We start from the raw sequence: 19432 nt of genomic DNA on the forward strand, positions 1-19432 counted from the left end.
GGTATATATGGAAAAGATTAAGTCGTTTACAAAGCATAAAGTGTAAAAGTGCATTACAAAACACTTTTTAGGCTCCTGTACTCACGTTTTCAGCGTGCCAGATGTCATGAGCTCAGTGACGAGAACAATACATTTCTTTCCTTTGCACAAACCCTCCCAGGAGTCATAGAAGCGGACAATGTTAGGATGCTGGAGACCCTTCAACATCCCGGCTTCCTCTTTGAACCGCTGGCGCTCCGACTTGGACAGCTTACGGTCCTGCACACAGGACAGAGAGAGGGACACTTGGTAAAGAGGAGGCAAAGCAAATGATAAATACAAGCAATGCACGACGGAAATCTGATTGCCAGACTTTTTATGTCAAATCGGAGACATTAACATGGAGATTGCAATTACAATCAAATCCAGGGGAAGGAAGTTTTCACAGAGAAGAGATAATCAGCAGAGGTGAAGCTGACTTTCTACAAAATGAGTCAATTGGTTGAGCAAAAACAACATGGTTTTAATGCTCCATCTGAACAGAACAAAAAATTCAAAAACGGATCTAGAAATAATTCTCGCCTGTTCACATCAATGTGATCTTTTACCTTCAAGTCAATGAAGCCACAAACATCCATTAGAGGAAGTGTAGAAGTCCATCATCTCTGCCTCCTTCAGGCAGCAACATGTTGCTTAGATTGTTTATAGCAAACTGGTTTCTCAAGTTGAAATAAGTAGCCATTTCCTCTGCCAGATGTTATTTCATCATCATGATTATTCGGAAACAAAACTTCAGATGAGGGCTGTAATTATTGCTCTGGTGAATATTATAAAACACTTACGAATATAATGAAAAACATCCTTTTAATGAACAAGGCTCTTTTAGTGTAAAGGCAAGGCACTTGTATAAATAACGAGGAATGGAAATGCGTTAATGAAATCTAGATTAGACATCACTGAGGTTTTCAGGAGAAATGACCTAAGTAAGGATAAAACCTATCAGGAAAAGTAAAAGCCTCACAGAGGTTGTTTGAATTATGATATTCTTTTGTTTAAAATATGCCTGTGTGTGCTTCCTTGCTTTCATCCATTGTGCTTGAACAAAATATATGAGTCCTAAACCGCTAAATGACACATTCGGCACATCGCTGGCACAGAAATAAACATAATCTTTGCTGCCTAACAACAGTAGAAAAAGGTGACGGATCCTCAATTCTGAGGGGATTTGTGTACAAATAAAGCCGTAATAACCTCAGTGACTTCAAACTATTAAGCTGCATGCCAAACATGGACTTCTTACAGCCGGTGAAAGGAGACTGCACCAGATTTAGGCAGGAAAAAAAAGGGTTTAAAAGCATAAAAACCAATGATTAAACTGACTGTACAGATAACCAGAATGTTTTATGTCAATGAATGTCTGTGACCCTTTTAGAGGATGAAACGTCAGGGTCATCTGCTGATGAAACGTCAGCAGACAGACAAACACAGAAAGAGCAACAGGATCGGCTGATGCTGAATGAATTAAACATTAAAAAAACATTCAGTGGATTATGAGATAAAGAGAAAATCTCTAACTTGAATGATTCAAAGATACAGTTTATTCCCTGATTTTTGAGAAAACCTCCAATCTCTTGAGAGAAAAGGCAGCTACTGTGTCTTGCCAAAGTGTTCACTCTAAACCTCAATGAATTTACTGACAGACCAACAGAAAGTAGCATATTATTGCAAAGTGGTAAAAGAAATGACACACTGCTTCAGATTACTGAAAAAGCTCAATAACCAGCTCAGGGAAACAGTCACAATGTCTTCTGAAATGGTTTTAAAGCTTTTAGAAAACCTTGTGAGCAACCTCAAAGATTAGAGGAATATCTGAGGTGATGAGCTCATAGTGTATAACCCAGAGCTCCGTCTCCATCATATGACTTATTCACTCTCCAGCACATTAAGGGGCTTTGAATCACACTGACGCTTTCAGAAATAATGCATGTGCGTGGAAGAGACGGCCTGAAAAAGCTTATCCCTTCATCATCCTGCTGCTGCTGCTGCATCCACTTCTCCTGATGATAGACATTAGCAGCCGACAGCACAAATCATCCACTAAGCTTTACTCCCATTCTTTTCTTCTTCTTCGGCTCTTTTCCCCCAGCTGCGATCACATGATCCGATCTACTGGTCACATGACTGCAGCTGCTAGTCACCTGACTGCCTGGAAGACAGTATTGCATTTCCCAGCAGCACTTAAGACCCAGATGACCCATAACACTTAGAGCCCCTCCACTGGGCATTGGATGGTTCTTCTCTTTTCTTCACTCTAGAATCATTCAGCTCTTTGTGCCCAATGTGTGTGTTACCCCCAAATGAATCTGTTAAGAAACTATACAGATTAGGCTTAAACCTGATGACAAACATTCTTGTTGTAAATATATTTACCCAAACAACCAGTGCCTTTGATTAGAGTTGCAGCTCGTCTCCAGCGTGGGTCAACTTAATGTCCAGGGAAGTGACAGAAACATGACCACATGTGTGCATATTTGTGTGTCCACAGACAGACGAGGCTGGAGACAGCAGACAGGAAGTCTGAGAGGACTCACTAATCCAATATTAATGTTTGCTTTTTTAGTCTATAAATGGACTGAGAAACAGCAGAGGAGTTGAAGATGGCACTTAATACAGTACAGACCCTTGCAAAAGGTTTCCCTGCCGTGGCAACGCTTTCCCATTTTTGTATGACAGACCAACACAGAGAGATGCGAAGTTGTGAAGTGGAAGAACTTATTGTTTTCCCATTGAAAGGTCAACCTGCAACATATTTTCCTCCAGATATGCCCTGTATTTAACTTAACCTAACTTCTCATTAGCCCTTACAAGCTTCCCTGTCCCAATGAAGAAAGGCATTCCCACTGCATGACACTGCCACCACTCTGTTTTATGATAGAGATGGTGAGTTCAAGGTAAAGCTTTCTGCCTCAATGTTTTGTAAGTGGATAAAAAGCATACAATATATAGTCTCATCTGACCAGAGCATGTTCTAAAGGCCAGATTTGTCAAGTGCACAACTGATAGCGGTCAACACCCAATTTGTGTTTCCATTGACCAAATAATTGTGCATATTGGAATTACAAACATAAATTCTCTTAATGGAAACAAGGCAATTTTGTTTTTAGATAACATGTTCAGACCGAGGTGGATTTTTTAGGCTGTAACAAAATTTGTGTATAAAGCTGTAATGGAAACACATTTTTTCTCATCACGAGTCGTGATCAACAACCGGATGTTGCTACTGGCAGAAAAGATGAAGACGACGACAGGAAGTGGTAGGAGGACAATGGTGTGGAATGTTTTTTTTAATGACATCGCATTAACGTATCCAAGTGTGATTTTACTTACGTTTCTAACTTAAAGGAAACACTGCAATTATGAAATTGTGTTTTTTTTTCTACTTTAGTAGAAAATCAACAAAGTTTTGCGCACATTTGTAATGGAAATGCAGGTAGTGTCTGTGCTGGATTTCTTTTTTTTAAAAAGAGGTTTCTTAGATTTTTGTCAGAAAATGTTTAAAACCATATTTTTTCTTATTCCTACTCACAATAATGACCTAGTTTGTGTTGGTGCATTACATAAAATCTCAAAATGCATTGAGGTCTGCAAATGATGAGAAAAAACGTGAAGAAATTCAACAGATTTTCTTCGCAAGGCACTGTACATGTGTAATAAAAAAGACTAAAGGGATGTCAGGATGTGGGTTAATCTGATCCATAATACATAGGTTCTCTTGTTGACTGGGGTTGTTTTTCTCCCTCGCTCCCTCACTCTCTCGCTTCAAAAACATCATGAGGTTTGAGTTTGCCAGACTCCAAAATATCCCCTCATTTTCCAGTTAAGATCATCTCTTTCAGGTTCTCATAAACCCCTTCCACCTCACACAGACATGCCTGCGCACTTAAATCTGCAGCTTCTTATCTGCCACTCGCACACAGACGCTGCGTTTCGGCATAAGGACTTCACACTCTCTAATCCCGGGCTCTGCATTGTCACCGCCTTCCCTCAGCCAATCTGAGGGCTTCAAAGAAGCCTCCTATACAACCCTGAGTATGTGACAGCTCTTATTTTGTCTGGCCTATTTCTGCTTTGCAGAAGCCAACCAAGGACAGCACACACACACACACACAGAGCACACAGGCTCGCAGACAGCCCGACAAACAAGCAAACAGGCAGAGAGGCTGGCAGAAACGCAATCTGCACTGTTACAGTATTATGCTGTTTGCTGCAGAGGAGCGGAAAGCCGATACCCACTGATCAGCTCATGTAGGTCTGGATGTCCCGCTGAGTTTTAGCACTGTGCGATCGCCGTCTCTGGGCTGTCGCACACCAACCAGCGAGAGCAGCGATCCCAGCGGCAGATGGGCCGAGGCTACAGCTGACCGCTTTGCTACATGTGCCAGCAAACAACTATTCTCTCACGGTAAAACCAGGACTCGAGCAAATCATAACAAAATAACTGAGAGTTCAAGGGTAATAGCTGGGCTCTCTCCCGGGGAGATTAAATATAGAACAAATAATTGGATCTGATTATCTGAGTCCAAAGACATGTGTGTTTCTCAGGGTTTTTGTGGAATTGGAGCAATTTTCTTCTATTTACATGAGGGACCAAAAAAAGAAGGATGAGAGGAAACTGTTAATTGGTCGCTAAAACCTTAATTTTACGTGAATTAACTAGACTGAACGCATACAAAACCCATTTCCCATTTCCAAATTAATGGGGGAAAAAACTTGTAAAAATAAAAAGAACAGAAGGATAAATAATTTAATAAATAAAAGCGATTATGATAAAAACACAAAATGGCTGAAAAGCTCAAATGTTCTAGCTAGGAAAAGGCATACAGTAGCTCAAATTTGCTAAAAATGTAAGAAAAATACAAAATAATACATTTTAATAAAATTATTAGATTTTAGGCTGAGTGCATCATAGAGCCTTGAGGTTTGCTTACAGAAAAATACCTTGTTTATAATTTTTGTTACTGATTTGAAGCAAAATTTGCACTTAAAAATTAATGTGACTTTTGAAAAAGCAAAAAATCTGCAAGTACAAGACATGAAAGCGAGAGGAAAAGTTTATTCCTTAACTGCAACAGCTAATGTAGCATCATAAACTGTTTTGAAAGCCGTCGCAAACCGTAAACCTTCGGTCAAAGCTCTCCAAGAACGAGTTGCCGACCCAATTTGGCTTTCAGCGGGTCCACCTCTGACCCAGATTTTTCTGACAGTCGGTCTTTTACTCCAAAATCTGGACCTGTAAATCTTAATCACATCCTGGCTGCATGAATGAGCTGACTTGTTGTAGACTCATGGTGGGGCGCAAAGACCCGGTGCGCTCCTCAGACCCCCCACGGTCTGGAAACGCTTCCCTGCAACAAAGCGCAACCCCTTCTGCAGCACACACACACACGCACACCGCCACATACACACCCACACACACACACACACACACACACACCTACACATGTTAACAAAAAGACCCACATTTTGCTTTACTTGCACACACAAACCAAGACCTTCACCGCAGCTTGTTATGGTTAGCCAGACTGAGAGAGTGAGAGCATCTGGTGTGAATAAGACCGACGGATGAGAGGAGGAATAGGTTCAAGAAGAAGTCAGAAGAGGAGAGAAAGTGATGAGAGAAGTCAATTTATGTCAAAAGTCAAGCAACACATGAAGATCTGAGTTGTTTTGGTCACAAATTCTTTTCAAATCCCCCGAATGTCCCGTTGATCTTAATCCCGCCCCCGTTTCAGCCCATCTTTCTGAGCTCCTAACTCGCTCTTTGTTTCGCTGTCACAACAATCCGTTTCTCTCCGCCTCATGCCTCCCATTTAGATGGTTTTTGGTTTCCCATCAATCACCACTCCACATATTGCAGTAACAGGGGCCAAATTTCAGCGTGCATCTGCGTCTGGACTGGATGGCGTTGAAACGCAGTGCTTGCTTTCTTTAGGAAATGGGGTGAGACATGTAGTGATGTCAAAAAGATTTCTTCTCTTTTCACTTTTATCATCATGGGTAAATGTTTCAGATCGTTAAACTAATTTTAATATCAGATAAAGATAGCCCCAGTAAATACAAAAAGTCGATTTCAAATGATGATTTTATTTATTAAGTTTACAAAGTTACCCACAATTACCCCTTAACCTTTAGACTTTGATTAGGCCTTTTTTGTGTGTTTTTCAAAGCTATTCAGAAGTGGGTTTGTTAATGTGCTTCAGATCACAACGTGCAGATGATTTATGACAAGTTGTCCAGGTCCTCGAGCAACAAAGCAGCTCCAGACCATTACAGTACCACCACCATGCCTGAATGTATGCATAATGTTCTGCATGAAGTATTGTGTTTATGCAAGATTTACCGAGATGCACATTTTCCCCCCAAAATTAACTAATATCTCATCAGTCCATAGAATATTTCCCTCCCAACAATTGAGGACTGTCAAAATGTTTTTTTGACAAAAGTGAAACTGTACTTTGTGTTGTTTTGGCCTTTGCAGTGGGTTTGTCTCCTGACAGATTGGCTTTGTTTCCCACCTTTTCTTAAACTTATTTAGATTGTAGCACAATGTGAAATTATTTCAATCCACTTAATGCTGTCAGATAAGTTCTGTTGGAATTATTTCTTAATTGTACAGATCTGGCAGTAATCAGGCCTGGCTGTGGCTGTTGAAACTAAACAAAAAATAATTAACTAATCCATAATTTCATAACGTAACAAAGGGGTGCTTATATTCTTCAACAGTGCCAGATTGTTTTTTTTTCTACTTAATTCTCATTTTAAAAACAGCTTTTTGGATCTAATGTGATCCATCATATTAATGGATCTGAAACATGTGAGTGTAACAAGAGTGGCTTTTCTGATGTTTGCTATTTGGATACAAATATAATCGGGTTTTCTTTTGCTGTTTTGTTGTCCTGAACAGCAGCGGACACTACAAACAAAGACCATTCCTTCAGACCGCTACAACAACAAGGCCATGTGAACACAAACACTCATCTTCTAACAATGGCTGCCATCCCAGCCTGTCACTCATTGTGTGATGTTTCAAGTCTGTGCCTGGCTGCACGATGCACACTAACCATTCACCAGTGGAGTCGTTGCCCTCTGCTCTGATGGTTACGCTTAATCTCCCTTGCCCTTCTTTCTCAATTCTGTCTTCTAGTTTCCGCTTTTCTGGTTCTAAGAATAAAAGGAAAAAAGAAAATTCAGACCCCGCTCGATCCGGTCATCCTGATCCAGGGTGTAATAAGAGGAAATCTGAAGATAATGAGTGAAACTTCTGATGTAAAGTGTTAATCCTTAACAGCACGCTGCACACAAAGGGTCTGATTATACCTGAAGTAATCCTGATTCCAGGAGCTAATGAGCAAAATGCTGAAATGCCAAGTCCGCCCCAAGTTCAAGTGAATGATTTTCTAGATCCAAGCTCCAGTTTGCAGCATTGTTTTAAGATATATGTAGCGCTTTGACAGTGGTAATCATGCATCATCTCCTTTTGGTGCAATCTAAAATCAAGCTAACTTACTGATCTGAAATCAGATGAGCTAATCTATTTAACCAGGACTAAAAGTTCTTACTCACCCAGAGTTTTCAGTGAAATGATTAGGAGTCATGAATGGTGTCCTTTGTCAAAGAAAAGGAAACGCAGCTCTGATAGTCGCATGACCAGAACGGCCAGCGAGAGTTGAAAAGGGACGTTAAAGGTAGTGATGGATGCATTAGAAGACTTTTTAAAGAAATGCAGCACTTTGCAACAAAACAAACCTCTCAAACATTTCTCTCATTACAGTCACTAACTTCCATGTGTTTTATTGGGATTCTTGATCTTATTGACACAAGAGCATATTGGGAAGTGGAGGGAAGATGACACACAGTTTCAAAAATCTGATGAATATGAGGAGAGTTTCAATTCATACTTCTTTACTTTGACATCCCTGAATAAAACCTGTTGCTCTAGAGAACATTAGTGAACAAACAGCTTCATGAAGGCCGGCGAACACAACACCAGGGTGATAGCCAGCTGCCTGAACAGGGAGAGAAATAACCAGTGAGGCAGCCAAGAGGCCCATGGTTACTATGGAGGAGCTGCAGAAATCCACAGCTCAGGTGGGAGAATCTATTATTAGCACAACTATTAGCCATAATTCTGACCTTTATGGAAAAGTGTCAAGAACAACATCAGGGTGCACCGTTCACCCTGGATCCGCCATGTGAGACACGGTGGTGGTGGCATAATGCCGTGATAATCTGTTTCTTCAGAAGGGACAGGGAAGCTGGTCAAAGTTGACGGGCTGAATAAAGGGCAATCCAGGAAGAACTCCTGCCAGAGGCTGAATATTTGTGGCTGAAATGTTTTTAAAAGTTTACAAGACACTGCTGCACAGATAAACTATAACTGCACAATTGCTTAAGATCCTATTAAATTAAATCAAAAGAAAACCTCAAATTCTTCCATATTGTCCATGTTTAAAAAGGGGAAACGACCTCAGCATGATTTAGTTTGATGCGATTCAGACCATGTCTTCTTTTCTGATTGGAAGCCAAGTTATTAAGTTCATTTAATCAGCCGTTTGGGTCCAGAGCAAACTGAAATGGGAGGGAAATGATGGACCTCTTGTGCTCACTTTTCCAGGTCCTATTCGACTAATTTAGCTGCAAAACCTACTTTGAACTACAACAAAGATTAATTTGAAACTTAAAACAGTTGAATGAAAATGGCTGTCATATATCACCATCCCTGACTGCCGTAAACACACCAAAGTCTTTGAACTTTTTAAGGACTTGACCCCTTTTTGGCAAGAAGGAGGCCACGGTGTACTGCTTCAGCTGCGTGAGAGTTGGCTGCACATTAAACGCATGAAAGGAAGTCAAGTTTCTAACTTTTTTTTTTCAGAGTATAAGTGTTTGTACTTATGTGTTGCATAAGCAAGTGCAAGAGTTAGAGTGCAAAAGGTTAAACTCCTAAAATAGTGCGCATCCACCTGCCTTTCTGTTAGCACATCATAAACAAACAGATCCGAGCGGATGATATGCTGATGGCCAGCAGCCATTCCAATAGTGTCTGGACATGCCTCAGAGGTTTAAATCTAGTCCCACTTCAGCCGACTGAGCTAAACATCCAGCGGCAGAAAGAAGAAGAAGAAGAAACATGACAGAAGAGCTTAGAGAGTCTGCAGTGCTGCTAGATTAGAAGAAACATCCCAGAGACTCTAGGAGGATCATGGATAAAATCCTGACTAAAGCCTGTGAAAATACCAACAGATGCTACAAGCAGGCGTTCATTACCAGGAAACCTGACACACATGTCTGCGTGTTGTTTTCTAAAGGGTTGCTTATGTGCACACTGCACAGTAGCTGATGACCTGACCAGTGGGAAACATGGGAGTTTTATCTGAAAGGGGGGGGAAAAAGGGACAAGGACCGACCCAGATAAGGCTATTGCATGATCTGGGTGGGCTATCTTTTTACACTCCATTAAATCTAGGGCTCCGCTTATTAACACCTAAGCTGAACGCTCAGCACTTCTCAGGTTACATTTCACAAAGTATTAGCAGCCATCAGCATCCAACCTCATAGCTGCACTTTGTGTGTGCGGTATGTGGCGGGGAACAATAGTGATGGCTGAAAAAATGCAAATGTTAAGTTTGAGAGGCAGAAAGCCCAGAAACGAGCCTTCCCGATCCACTGTACTGTAGGAGGGGAAAGTACTCTAATAAATAAAAAGCACAAGTTCTGTAGGCTCCATCTTTTAAAGAGCACAGGCTGTAAAATGGAGAGCATCTGCTAACATCATTTTTAGCCCTGGCACAGATTCTTAACTAGATTTAGGTTTGGACTTTGACTGGGCCATTCTTATAAATGAATAAGCATCGACTTGCAGTTTCACTCTACCGTCCATTCCGATGGATCTGAAACTGAGAAGTCTGTGTATGTAAATATCTGGTTTTATCTGTAATTTTAGCAGTGAAGATGTACTATAAATGTCCCCAGTCTGGATCAGACTTAAGAACAGCTAAAATAATCATCATAACTAGACCCCTGAGATCCCTTTATTTGTTTTGAAGGCACACAAGTTGGAAGTTGTGCAGTAAAAAAAAAAAAATATTTATGGCCACAGAGGGAGGAGAGGATCAGTAAGCAATTAAAGTGGTGTCCTCTATATTTACAGTCTTCAATATTTATGCTGTGTCTCTGAAACATCCACTTGAGGAGGAGTGTGTCTAAACGAACGCAGTTTTACTTTTGCCACAAACTAACAACGGCTTTACAATAATGTGCTGGAAAATTGTCAACAGAAACAAAATCCATCTATAAAGTAACCATCAACACACAGAGAGTGGAACTGGAGATGAGACGACATGATGGAACAAAAACAGCAACACTGAATATCGTGAATCACTTTTCCTCCTTCCTCACCTCTCCCAGCCTTCGTCTGCCCTTTTCCGCCCCTCACTCTGGTCTATATTTCCTCTGCAGCTGCTCGGTTTAAAACGAAGGGGAGGAAACGGATTTAGGCTCCAGCTCTGATGGGGTAACCGAAGCGGCTCCACAGATACAGCTGACCGATAGAGACGTGTAAGAGAAACTAAAATAATTTGTGAGAAACAGCCGGGTCAGTTCCAGGGCGACCGGCCGCCAAAACCTCTGTGTGCATGCGGGGTCAACGTCTACACATCGTGAATGTGTGTGATGAGTGACTGTGGTTATGTTACAGGCTGGATTGGAGGTCAATTTGTTCCAGATGTCGAGACCACGAGTGCCAACGCTCACGCTGTTATGATACGCCAGAAAGATTTTCCTGTATTTTTATTTTTTTTTGTTATGATGCTTTCTAGGACACATGAGCATTTAGAAAAAGAAAAATTGTTGAGGCAAATATGAATGTACAGCTTCAGAAGTGGAAGCAAATCCCGTTCCATAAAGACATTTGCTTTATGTAGTTCTTTAACACAAACACAGAAAGTGTAAAACCCTTCAGTTGTTTGTACAGATGTTGAAATGAACGGATGAGTGACTAAACAGAAAGTGAGGCGCAGGGGGAGGCCTGAGAGCAGACCTGAGGACAGAAGTGAGGTCACAGGAAGAGGAAATGGGCATATTTGTCTTCTGAAGTTTTTTTCCTGTTATGACAGCAAAATATTTCAAAAGCTGGATGCACTTGTAGCTCTTCAAAACAAATAAAAATTAAGATATGGGTATTTGCAGTAATAAGCCCTTTTCAGCCTCATTCCCCCATAGCACCTAGCATCAGATGTTTTGGCACTGAATGCACCTAGCCTCACATGTGTTGGTAACAGAAGTGAGTCAATGGTGAAAACAACATCATCCGACCAACTGGCGAGAAATTTGCTCTTACAGAGTTTGACAGCGATGTCGCTCCCTCTCCATTCATTTCCTGTAACTTGAGGCGACAATTGCTCGCCCGCCTTCATTCGTGCATGTGAAATTTTGTGCTAGTAAACACAGACTTGCACAGGTTTGTGACGCGACATAAGAAAGTTGAAAAATGTTCAACTTTTGTCGCTGTCGCATCCTGCGTGTCGGGCTTCAACCCAAGCCAATGACTTTCGCCTGTCACCATCGTTCCCCATGTCTCGAGTCCGTTAACCCGTGATAGACACGAAATCTATCTAGCTAGCCATCAGTTAGTGGCTAACTAGCTGCTAGTTAACCACTAGCACTGCTAGCTGCTGAACTCAACTCAATGCAGGTGAGTTCAGTGAATCAACTGCATTGAGCCACTGAAGGCAATGAAGATGTGAGCAACTCAAACTTTTGCCTGACAAAAATAAAAAAACTATATATACGAGATTTAGTAATCCTGCCACAAAAAATGTAAGACCCATGATTGATGTATTTAAGATTTTCAAAGTTCTTAATCTTAGATACATAAATTTAAGACTTTTTAAGTATGAACACACAAACTTCACTATGACTTTAAGGTAGATTGTGATCTGCCTTTAAATGCCCAATCAGAACTTGAAGGAAAGAGTGATGCACGGATGGCTACCTAAAGCTTCTAGGATCTAGTCTCAAGAGTCTAAGGGAAACAAATATAGATCTAGATTACAGAATGAAACTTAAATTTAATGCCTGTTTAGGCTCTGTATGGACCCTGATCATTCTAGTCTGCCTAACAGTGCAAATTTCTGCAGAATACTGAAAGAGGATTAGCGAAGATAAAAACAGAACTGAATGGTACATTGATGCAATAAGTGTGAGAACATCATGCACTGACCCACACATATGCACACAGGGTGTCGTGTTTCTGCAGAGGTGCCCGTCTGTCTCCAGCAAGCCTCTCTGAGAGCACAGATGTCAATGTCACAAAGACTGAGTCAGCCTAACGGTTACATCAACGAGTGACACAAGCTGCCTTTGTCACGAAAAATCAGGACGGACGCTGCTGATGGGTGAACAACTAGTGGACCTGCCTCAGACAAGCAGCAGGAAATAATCTGAGGAAGTGGAGTGTAGTAGCAAGGATATTCAAGATGCAGGAGAAGACCAAAAGGGGGGAAATTATAAAACAGAAGGAGGAAAATGGTGGAAGCATATGGGCTAGACAGAAGATCAGGAAAATAAGACGAGGAGGAAGCAGGAGCTCAACGAATGCCAATGGCTGAGGAGAAGAAGAGGAGCTCAGAATATGTGGTAGGCGAGGAAGTGTGGGAGACGTGGGTTGGGAAACATAAGGAAAGACAGGAGGGAAGACGCCATAGATAATGAGCTGTCTACTGAGACAAAGGCTAAACAATTATATCTCCATAATGAGTGTCGTTCTCTGTAAAGATGACTATGATAATGACAACAGGCCCTCACCAATGAGACCACACCAGTTCACACACATTGGTATAAAGCTTTCTGAAGCCATTTATTACACCATGTGTTTAAAACTTCCAACAAAGACAGTAAAGGTACAACCTTTATTCAGAGAGTGACATCATTATCCATTGTTCTCCCAGAACCTTTGTTCACTCTAAACCTGGCAGAAGGAAGAGGTTATATAACTAAGACTTTATCCAGCAAGCCCACAAACTAATGATTAGGTGTATTTGTATTTTGATGGAGGTCAAATTGATCAAGTAGATGAAACTATTTGTATTAGTTTCAGGCTTACGGTTGTTGGTTCAATATGTTTTTTGCCTTGGTTCAGTTCAAGGTTCTGGTCTCACAGTTTTCAGTTTCAGTATTAGCTACAAGGTTTTAGATTTGGGTCATAGTTTCAGGCTAACGTTTTTCCTTTCAGCTACTTTCATGTTTTTTTGTTTTTGGTCACGGTTTAGGGAGGTTTTTTTGTGGCTATGAGAAGATGAAGGCTTGAACGAAATGGCAAGTGAGCGAACTGACCCTGAGAGTATATAGACCACCATTTTATTGCACAAACTATGTCAACGTGGGCGAACCCCAACTTTGAACCGTGCGTCAACGCTTTATTTGTCTATCTAAGACATCAAGCGGTGCACACAAGTCCTGAACCAACTCTAATGTCCCGTTTTCAAGCGGACTTTTTCCAAACCTAACAAAAACACTGCATAGAACCACATGCCTTAGATTTAGTTAAACAAAAACATTTCTAATTGTGATTTCAGGTCCCAGTTGGGTCCAACTTGTGAGTCATTTTGAACTTGAAGCTAAGGGGGGGAAAGGTGGGCTTGTTATTTCAGCTGTCTCTTCATTGGTTTAATAGCTGGCACACTTTCATGTGAAGAAGGGGGTGGATAATTACAATATTGTACAAATCTGTCACTGCAGAATGAAACCATTGTAGTTCATTACAAAGTACATCTGGCAACAATAAGCTTCTACAATAGCAAACCACTTACCACCACTAGAGGCCTGGGCCTACATAACCTGGTTTAGAGATAAATATTATGCAGCAAAAAATATGTTCAGCCTTCTTTCCACTGAGGATCGTAGGATCACTATACAAAAATGTGATATGTTAGCAACAGTTCAGTAAAGTAAGATGGTATGTGTAAAATATTGATGAAATAGAAGCGTTTTAAAGTTAAAGAATAAGTGGGCTAAAAAATAGTTCTAGTTCTACAATAAATCACATGTACAAGCATGAGTTCAACAGGTACAAGGATCTACGCAAACACAGATTGTAAACGGAGAGAGAAAAACAGACATTTCTGGAAAACCTTTCCTGGAGGGAACGATCACAAGAAGAGGGGGGAAAGTCAACAAAACTGATTCTACTATGTTGCCTGGCTGGGATGAAAACACACGAGCCCAACATTACATCAGCTCCCGGTTTAATCGAGGTCAAAAAAACAGGGGTGAAGCTGATGGCGAGAGGAAAAAGTTAAGAAAGACCCAGAGTTAGTTGTAAACAAGCCACTGTAAGGTCATACTGTCTGTACTCCGACACAAACGTGGGACGGATGGCGGAAGTGTTGCTCAAGTTTGACGTTTCTCATTAAGTATTAATTTGGATTTTGATGAGAGAGAATCCCGCAACATATGCACTTAGCAGATTATGTGAGTTACTGCGATGGTTCTTTTTGATTCAAGTCCAAATCCCCAGAAGAGAGGAGAGAAGCATGACTACTACACTACATATCAGAGCTTCAAATGCTTCCCACACCTGTTCATGTAGAACGAAGGGCCTAAAACACAAAGCAACTTCAGCAAATTAGATACGTGGCTGAAAGTCTGGGGATATGGTTTATTTCTCTGATTACAAAACAGAAAAGAATACACACACACTTTGACACTTGGCAGGCAATTGTGAAAATACCATATCAGAAGAGAGTTTTTTAACATTCCCAGCAGGTCGGGAGTGGGCGTCTTTTCAAAATTAAGCATCTCTGTCTAAGCCAACATAACCGTCTGAGCCCCCACCTTCTGAAAACATTTCTGCTATGTTTCATCTCCTAAGCAGGGAATGTAAAACCTCACCCTGGTCCATATTCAACACTGCCAGCTATGGAGTGCCATTTGACAAATGGTTCACATTTATAGCATTTCATGTTATTTTTATTAGCCAGTGTCTATTTGTGTCTCTATTTGCCAATCTCCAAAACAATGGAGGTCACATGCTCCTGCTTGGAAATGTTACGACTTGTTGACTGAGCTTGTGATGGATCGGTCCAGTAGGTTTGCTCAAACTCGTGAATCTTTCATCAAGCACAAGTCAAACTCACGGTTATTGTTGGGATGGCAGTTTTACTGACAGGTGCAACTCTTGGGTGGTGCATGGCTGTTGTTAACATTTGCATTATAAACATGCTGCTTCATAACACTGTAGCATGTGAAAACAGGATGTCCACGTGACTGATCATAAGATAAGAACGATCAACTATGTTTACCTGTTGAACGCCTAGGTTCGACTACAGGGAACACAAGAACTCCCAACTGACACATCTAAATACCATTAAAAATTTAATTTCCAGTCAAAAACTAAAACTTTATTGCACAAAGATTGATATGTTTTAGCATTTATATTAACTCATTTAGATGTCAGTTCTTCAATTCTCCGCTATAAAGTCATCTGTCTCCAATCGTTTCAAGATTGCCACACTTTTTCCTTCCACTTAATCTGCCATAACAATGACATGCCTGAGTACAGAAATTTAGAAACGGGAATTACGTTTTCTGTCCTTGTGAAGGGCAACAGTGATCGTCTGCTGGACAGCTGTCAAGTAAACAGTTTTTCCCATGATTTAATTTTTTGTAATTGTAATTTCTACAGGTGATTTTTATAAAAGCCATTGATTTATTCCAGGAGAAATGATTTACAATTTTACAAATACATGTGCCTCACTAGTCCACCACATGTCCAACACTGCTGAGGACACACACACATACACACACACGCACACACCCACAAGTAGACCGGAAACGAGTCCAAGTCTCAGTGCCCATATGATACCAAGTTAGCACAGCATGTCAGATGTGATTCCTTTCCCGCCTGTCTCTACTAATCTGTCATCATTCTGAAGAACGCCTCTGATGGAATCTCTGACCAGCGTAAATGTTGACCCCCGAACCTGACCTCAAACTCCTCTACTCAATGGGACCCTCAATGCCTCACCCTGATTAGGTGCATGTGTGTGTTTCCAGGCATGTCGGCGTCTGAATGGACATGTTGACCGTTAGATGAATGTGAGTTCTCATGCTCTATTTGTATGTTTGTTTGAGTGGATATGTAAACTTTTTTTTTTTTTTTTTAAATCAATGTTTGCATGAATGTTGGTGAGAACATGTGTTTATGCATCGTATCTGCATGAAAGCTGAATTTATCCAGATATTCCATTAGGATCACCGCCAAATTGTGTCTAAGTTTCAATCAGGTACCAGAACACATTAAATCTGGTCCAGGAGTGAATAACACAGAATTAATATTCATTCTAGGGAGCCATGATCTCAACTGCAAAAACTATGTATGGAGTGCATCTAAAAATAGCAATTTTGCACAGAACTGATCAAAAGGAACAAATTGTTTTCCTGAATCTCTTTCTTGTCACAGTCCAGATGGCAGCCATATTTCCCTGGTTTAACACCTTCCTAACACCCATCCTGCTACAGCTGACAGTAAAGGACATAAACCTAAGCTGACAGAAGAAATATTTTATCAAACTTTTAATAATTTATCTCGGTGTGTTTGGGCACTTGGTGTGTTTAAGAAGGTTAATAAAAAGTCTGTGCTGCAAAACTAAGCGAATCAGGGTGCCGTCACTGCAGAAACCAACACCTCCAACTCACAAAGAGGCTATTTATAGACACAGAGATGGAAAGAAAGAAAGAGATGGAGGACAAAACTATGCCGTTGAGGAGGACAAGTATGGAGACAAACACTGCAGCACTGAGCGCAGACATCTGGAAGGAGAGCAAAGGGAATAAACACAGACAAAAAAGGAGAGCAGGACAAAGAAGAGGAGAGGTGCAGTTTCTGGGAGGAACTGGACACAAAGAATAGCAAGGAACAAAAAGATGGATGGACACAGCAGAGTGAGGAAACACCAGGGTCAAGCAGGGGTCATCTGGAGGACGGGCTGAATGACTAAAAACAGCTGAGGAGGATAAAATTCAGGCAACATGGACGATGAATTGTAAAGTTTATATTAAAACAAAGGATGCTCCTGAAAATGCTCGAGGTATATGGATTAGATCCTTAGAGCAACTGGACAAGTAAATAGTGGATAAATAGAGGATGTCCAACAAACAGTGAGGTGGCTTTATGTTAACATTATGGGTTTATTAAGTACTTTGTTATTTTTTTATTTTTTTTCCTTTTTTTAAATTGGATTCTTTTATATTAAAATACAATAAACAAAAATAATGAATGATTATGAATTTTCAGATTCTAAATTGTATGATGTAAACTTGATAACTGCAGATCCCTTTCCAGATATCGAGTGTGAATACTATGATGAGGAGAAATTTAACAACAGTAAAATCATAAAAGCAGGTTTCTCTGTAATTCACCTAAATAGTAGAAGTATGAACTCTAATTTCTCAAAAGTAACAGATTACTTAAAACGGTTAAATGGACAATTCAGTATAATAGCAGTTTCAGAGACTTGGTTGAATGAGGAAAACAAAAACAATTTTCAAATAAATGGATATGAATTATATTATGTGAATAGAAGTAGTAAAAGAGGTGGGGGTGTTGCTTTGTTTGCTGATAGTGAAATAAGATGTAAAATAAAGGATACTATGTCAACAACTGTTGAAGGTGTAATGGAGATGATTACTATAGAAGTGTTAAGTGAGAAATCGAGAAATATAGTGGTGAGTTGTGTGTATCGAACACCAGGATCTAACTTAGAATTATTTACTGAAAAATTAATAGAGCTTATTGAAATGAGTAAAAATAAAACATTATTTCTGTGTGGAGATTTTAATATAGATTTAGGAACCCAAATTGATTTAAATAGGATGTTTGTTGATACAATGTGTAGTTTGGGTTTCTTTCCATTGATATCAAAACCAACAAGAATTACGACACACTCTGCCACAATAATTGATAATATTTTTACTAATATTACGGATGGAGAGGTGCTGAGTGGACTCTTCAAAATCGATATAAGTGATCATTTACCAGTTTTTGCTATTTATAAAAATCACCAGAAAATTATTACTGTACCTGTGCCAACGAAAAAAGTGTTCAATATGTCAAAAAAAAATTTGGATAAATTGAAAAATGATTTGTGTCAACAAAATTGGACTAATGTATATGTGGATGATGTACACAGAGCATATGATGAGTTTATGAATATTTTGGGAGTTCTGTATAAAAGACATTGTATGACAACTAATTTTGTTAAGAAAGATGCTGTTGACAAGCCATGGATGACAAAAGGGTTGAGAAATGCTTGTAAAAAAAAGAATAATTTGTATTCATCCTTTTTGATGTTAAAAACGAAAGAAGCAGAGGATAAATATAAGAAATATAAAAATAAACTTACATGGATTATAAGAAAACATAAAAAAGAATATTATACCGACCTATTAACAAAAAGTAATGGTGACACAAAAGCAATATGGACAGTTATACATAGTGTTTCTACAAAGCATACAATAAAATCTGGTATTGCAACACACTTTTTAAAAGAAAATACTGAAATTTATGATCGGAATGAAATAGCAAACGAATTCAATCATTATTACGTAAATGTTGGTCCAAGACTTGCTGCTCAGATACCAAAAGATGATAGCGATGTTACCCAAAAAATTGGGAGTTGTCCAAACAGCATCTTTCTTGGAGAAACGGATGAGAAAGAAATACTGAGTATCGTAAACAAAATGGCGGATAAAAAATCAAAGGATTGGGTAAATATGGATATGAAATTTGTAAAGGAAATTATGTCTTATGTAATTAAACCATTCACCTATATCTGTAATTTGTCATTCTCATCAGGAAAATTTCCAGACGCCATGAAAATAGCAAAGGTAATTCCCATTTACAAAAATGGTGAGAAATGTATGTTTAGTAATTACAGACCGATATCGTTGTTGCCACAGTTCTCAAAAATTTTGGAGAAACTATTTGTAAATAGATTAGATACATTTATAGATAAAAATAATATATTAAGTAGTAGTCAATATGGATTTAGAGCCAAAAATTCGACATCAATGGCCCTTATGGAACTGATAGAACATATAACAAATGCTATTGATCAAAAACAATATAGTGCTAGCATTTATGTCGATCTAAAGAAAGCATTCGACACGATTGACCATAGCATTTTACTCAAAAAACTTATTAAATACGGGATTAGAGAGCCGGCATTACAGTGGATTTCGAGTTACCTGGAGAATAGAAAACAGTTTGTACAAGTACATGATACTAGATCCGAATTTTGTGAAATTACATGTGGAGTTCCACAGGGCTCAGTACTTGGACCAAAGTTGTTCATTTTATATGTAAATGATTTGGTAAATGTATCAGGGTTTTTCA

The 19432-nt window shown here is 39.7% G+C and overlaps 1 protein-coding gene across 15 annotated transcripts in view; it reads right to left on the reverse strand.

The window, feature by feature from the left end:
- The window catches only part of wnk1b (WNK lysine deficient protein kinase 1b), a 92662-nt gene that overhangs the window by 47190 nt on the left and 26040 nt on the right, over window positions 1–19432 (reverse strand). For all 15 annotated transcript variants that reach the window (XR_004342658.1, XM_032589386.1, XM_032589385.1 and 12 more), the window contains exon 4: window positions 86–258. Coding sequence is in view for 14 of the 15 variants with exons in the window: in XM_032589386.1 (XP_032445277.1) it covers window positions 86–258 (173 nt within the window). In the remaining variant the exon portion in view is untranslated. The remainder of the gene's footprint in view (window positions 1–85; window positions 259–19432) is intronic.

This window comes from Xiphophorus hellerii, chromosome 17, assembly GCF_003331165.1.
Source record: "Xiphophorus hellerii strain 12219 chromosome 17, Xiphophorus_hellerii-4.1, whole genome shotgun sequence".
Classification (NCBI taxonomy): domain Eukaryota; kingdom Metazoa; phylum Chordata; class Actinopteri; order Cyprinodontiformes; family Poeciliidae; genus Xiphophorus; species Xiphophorus hellerii.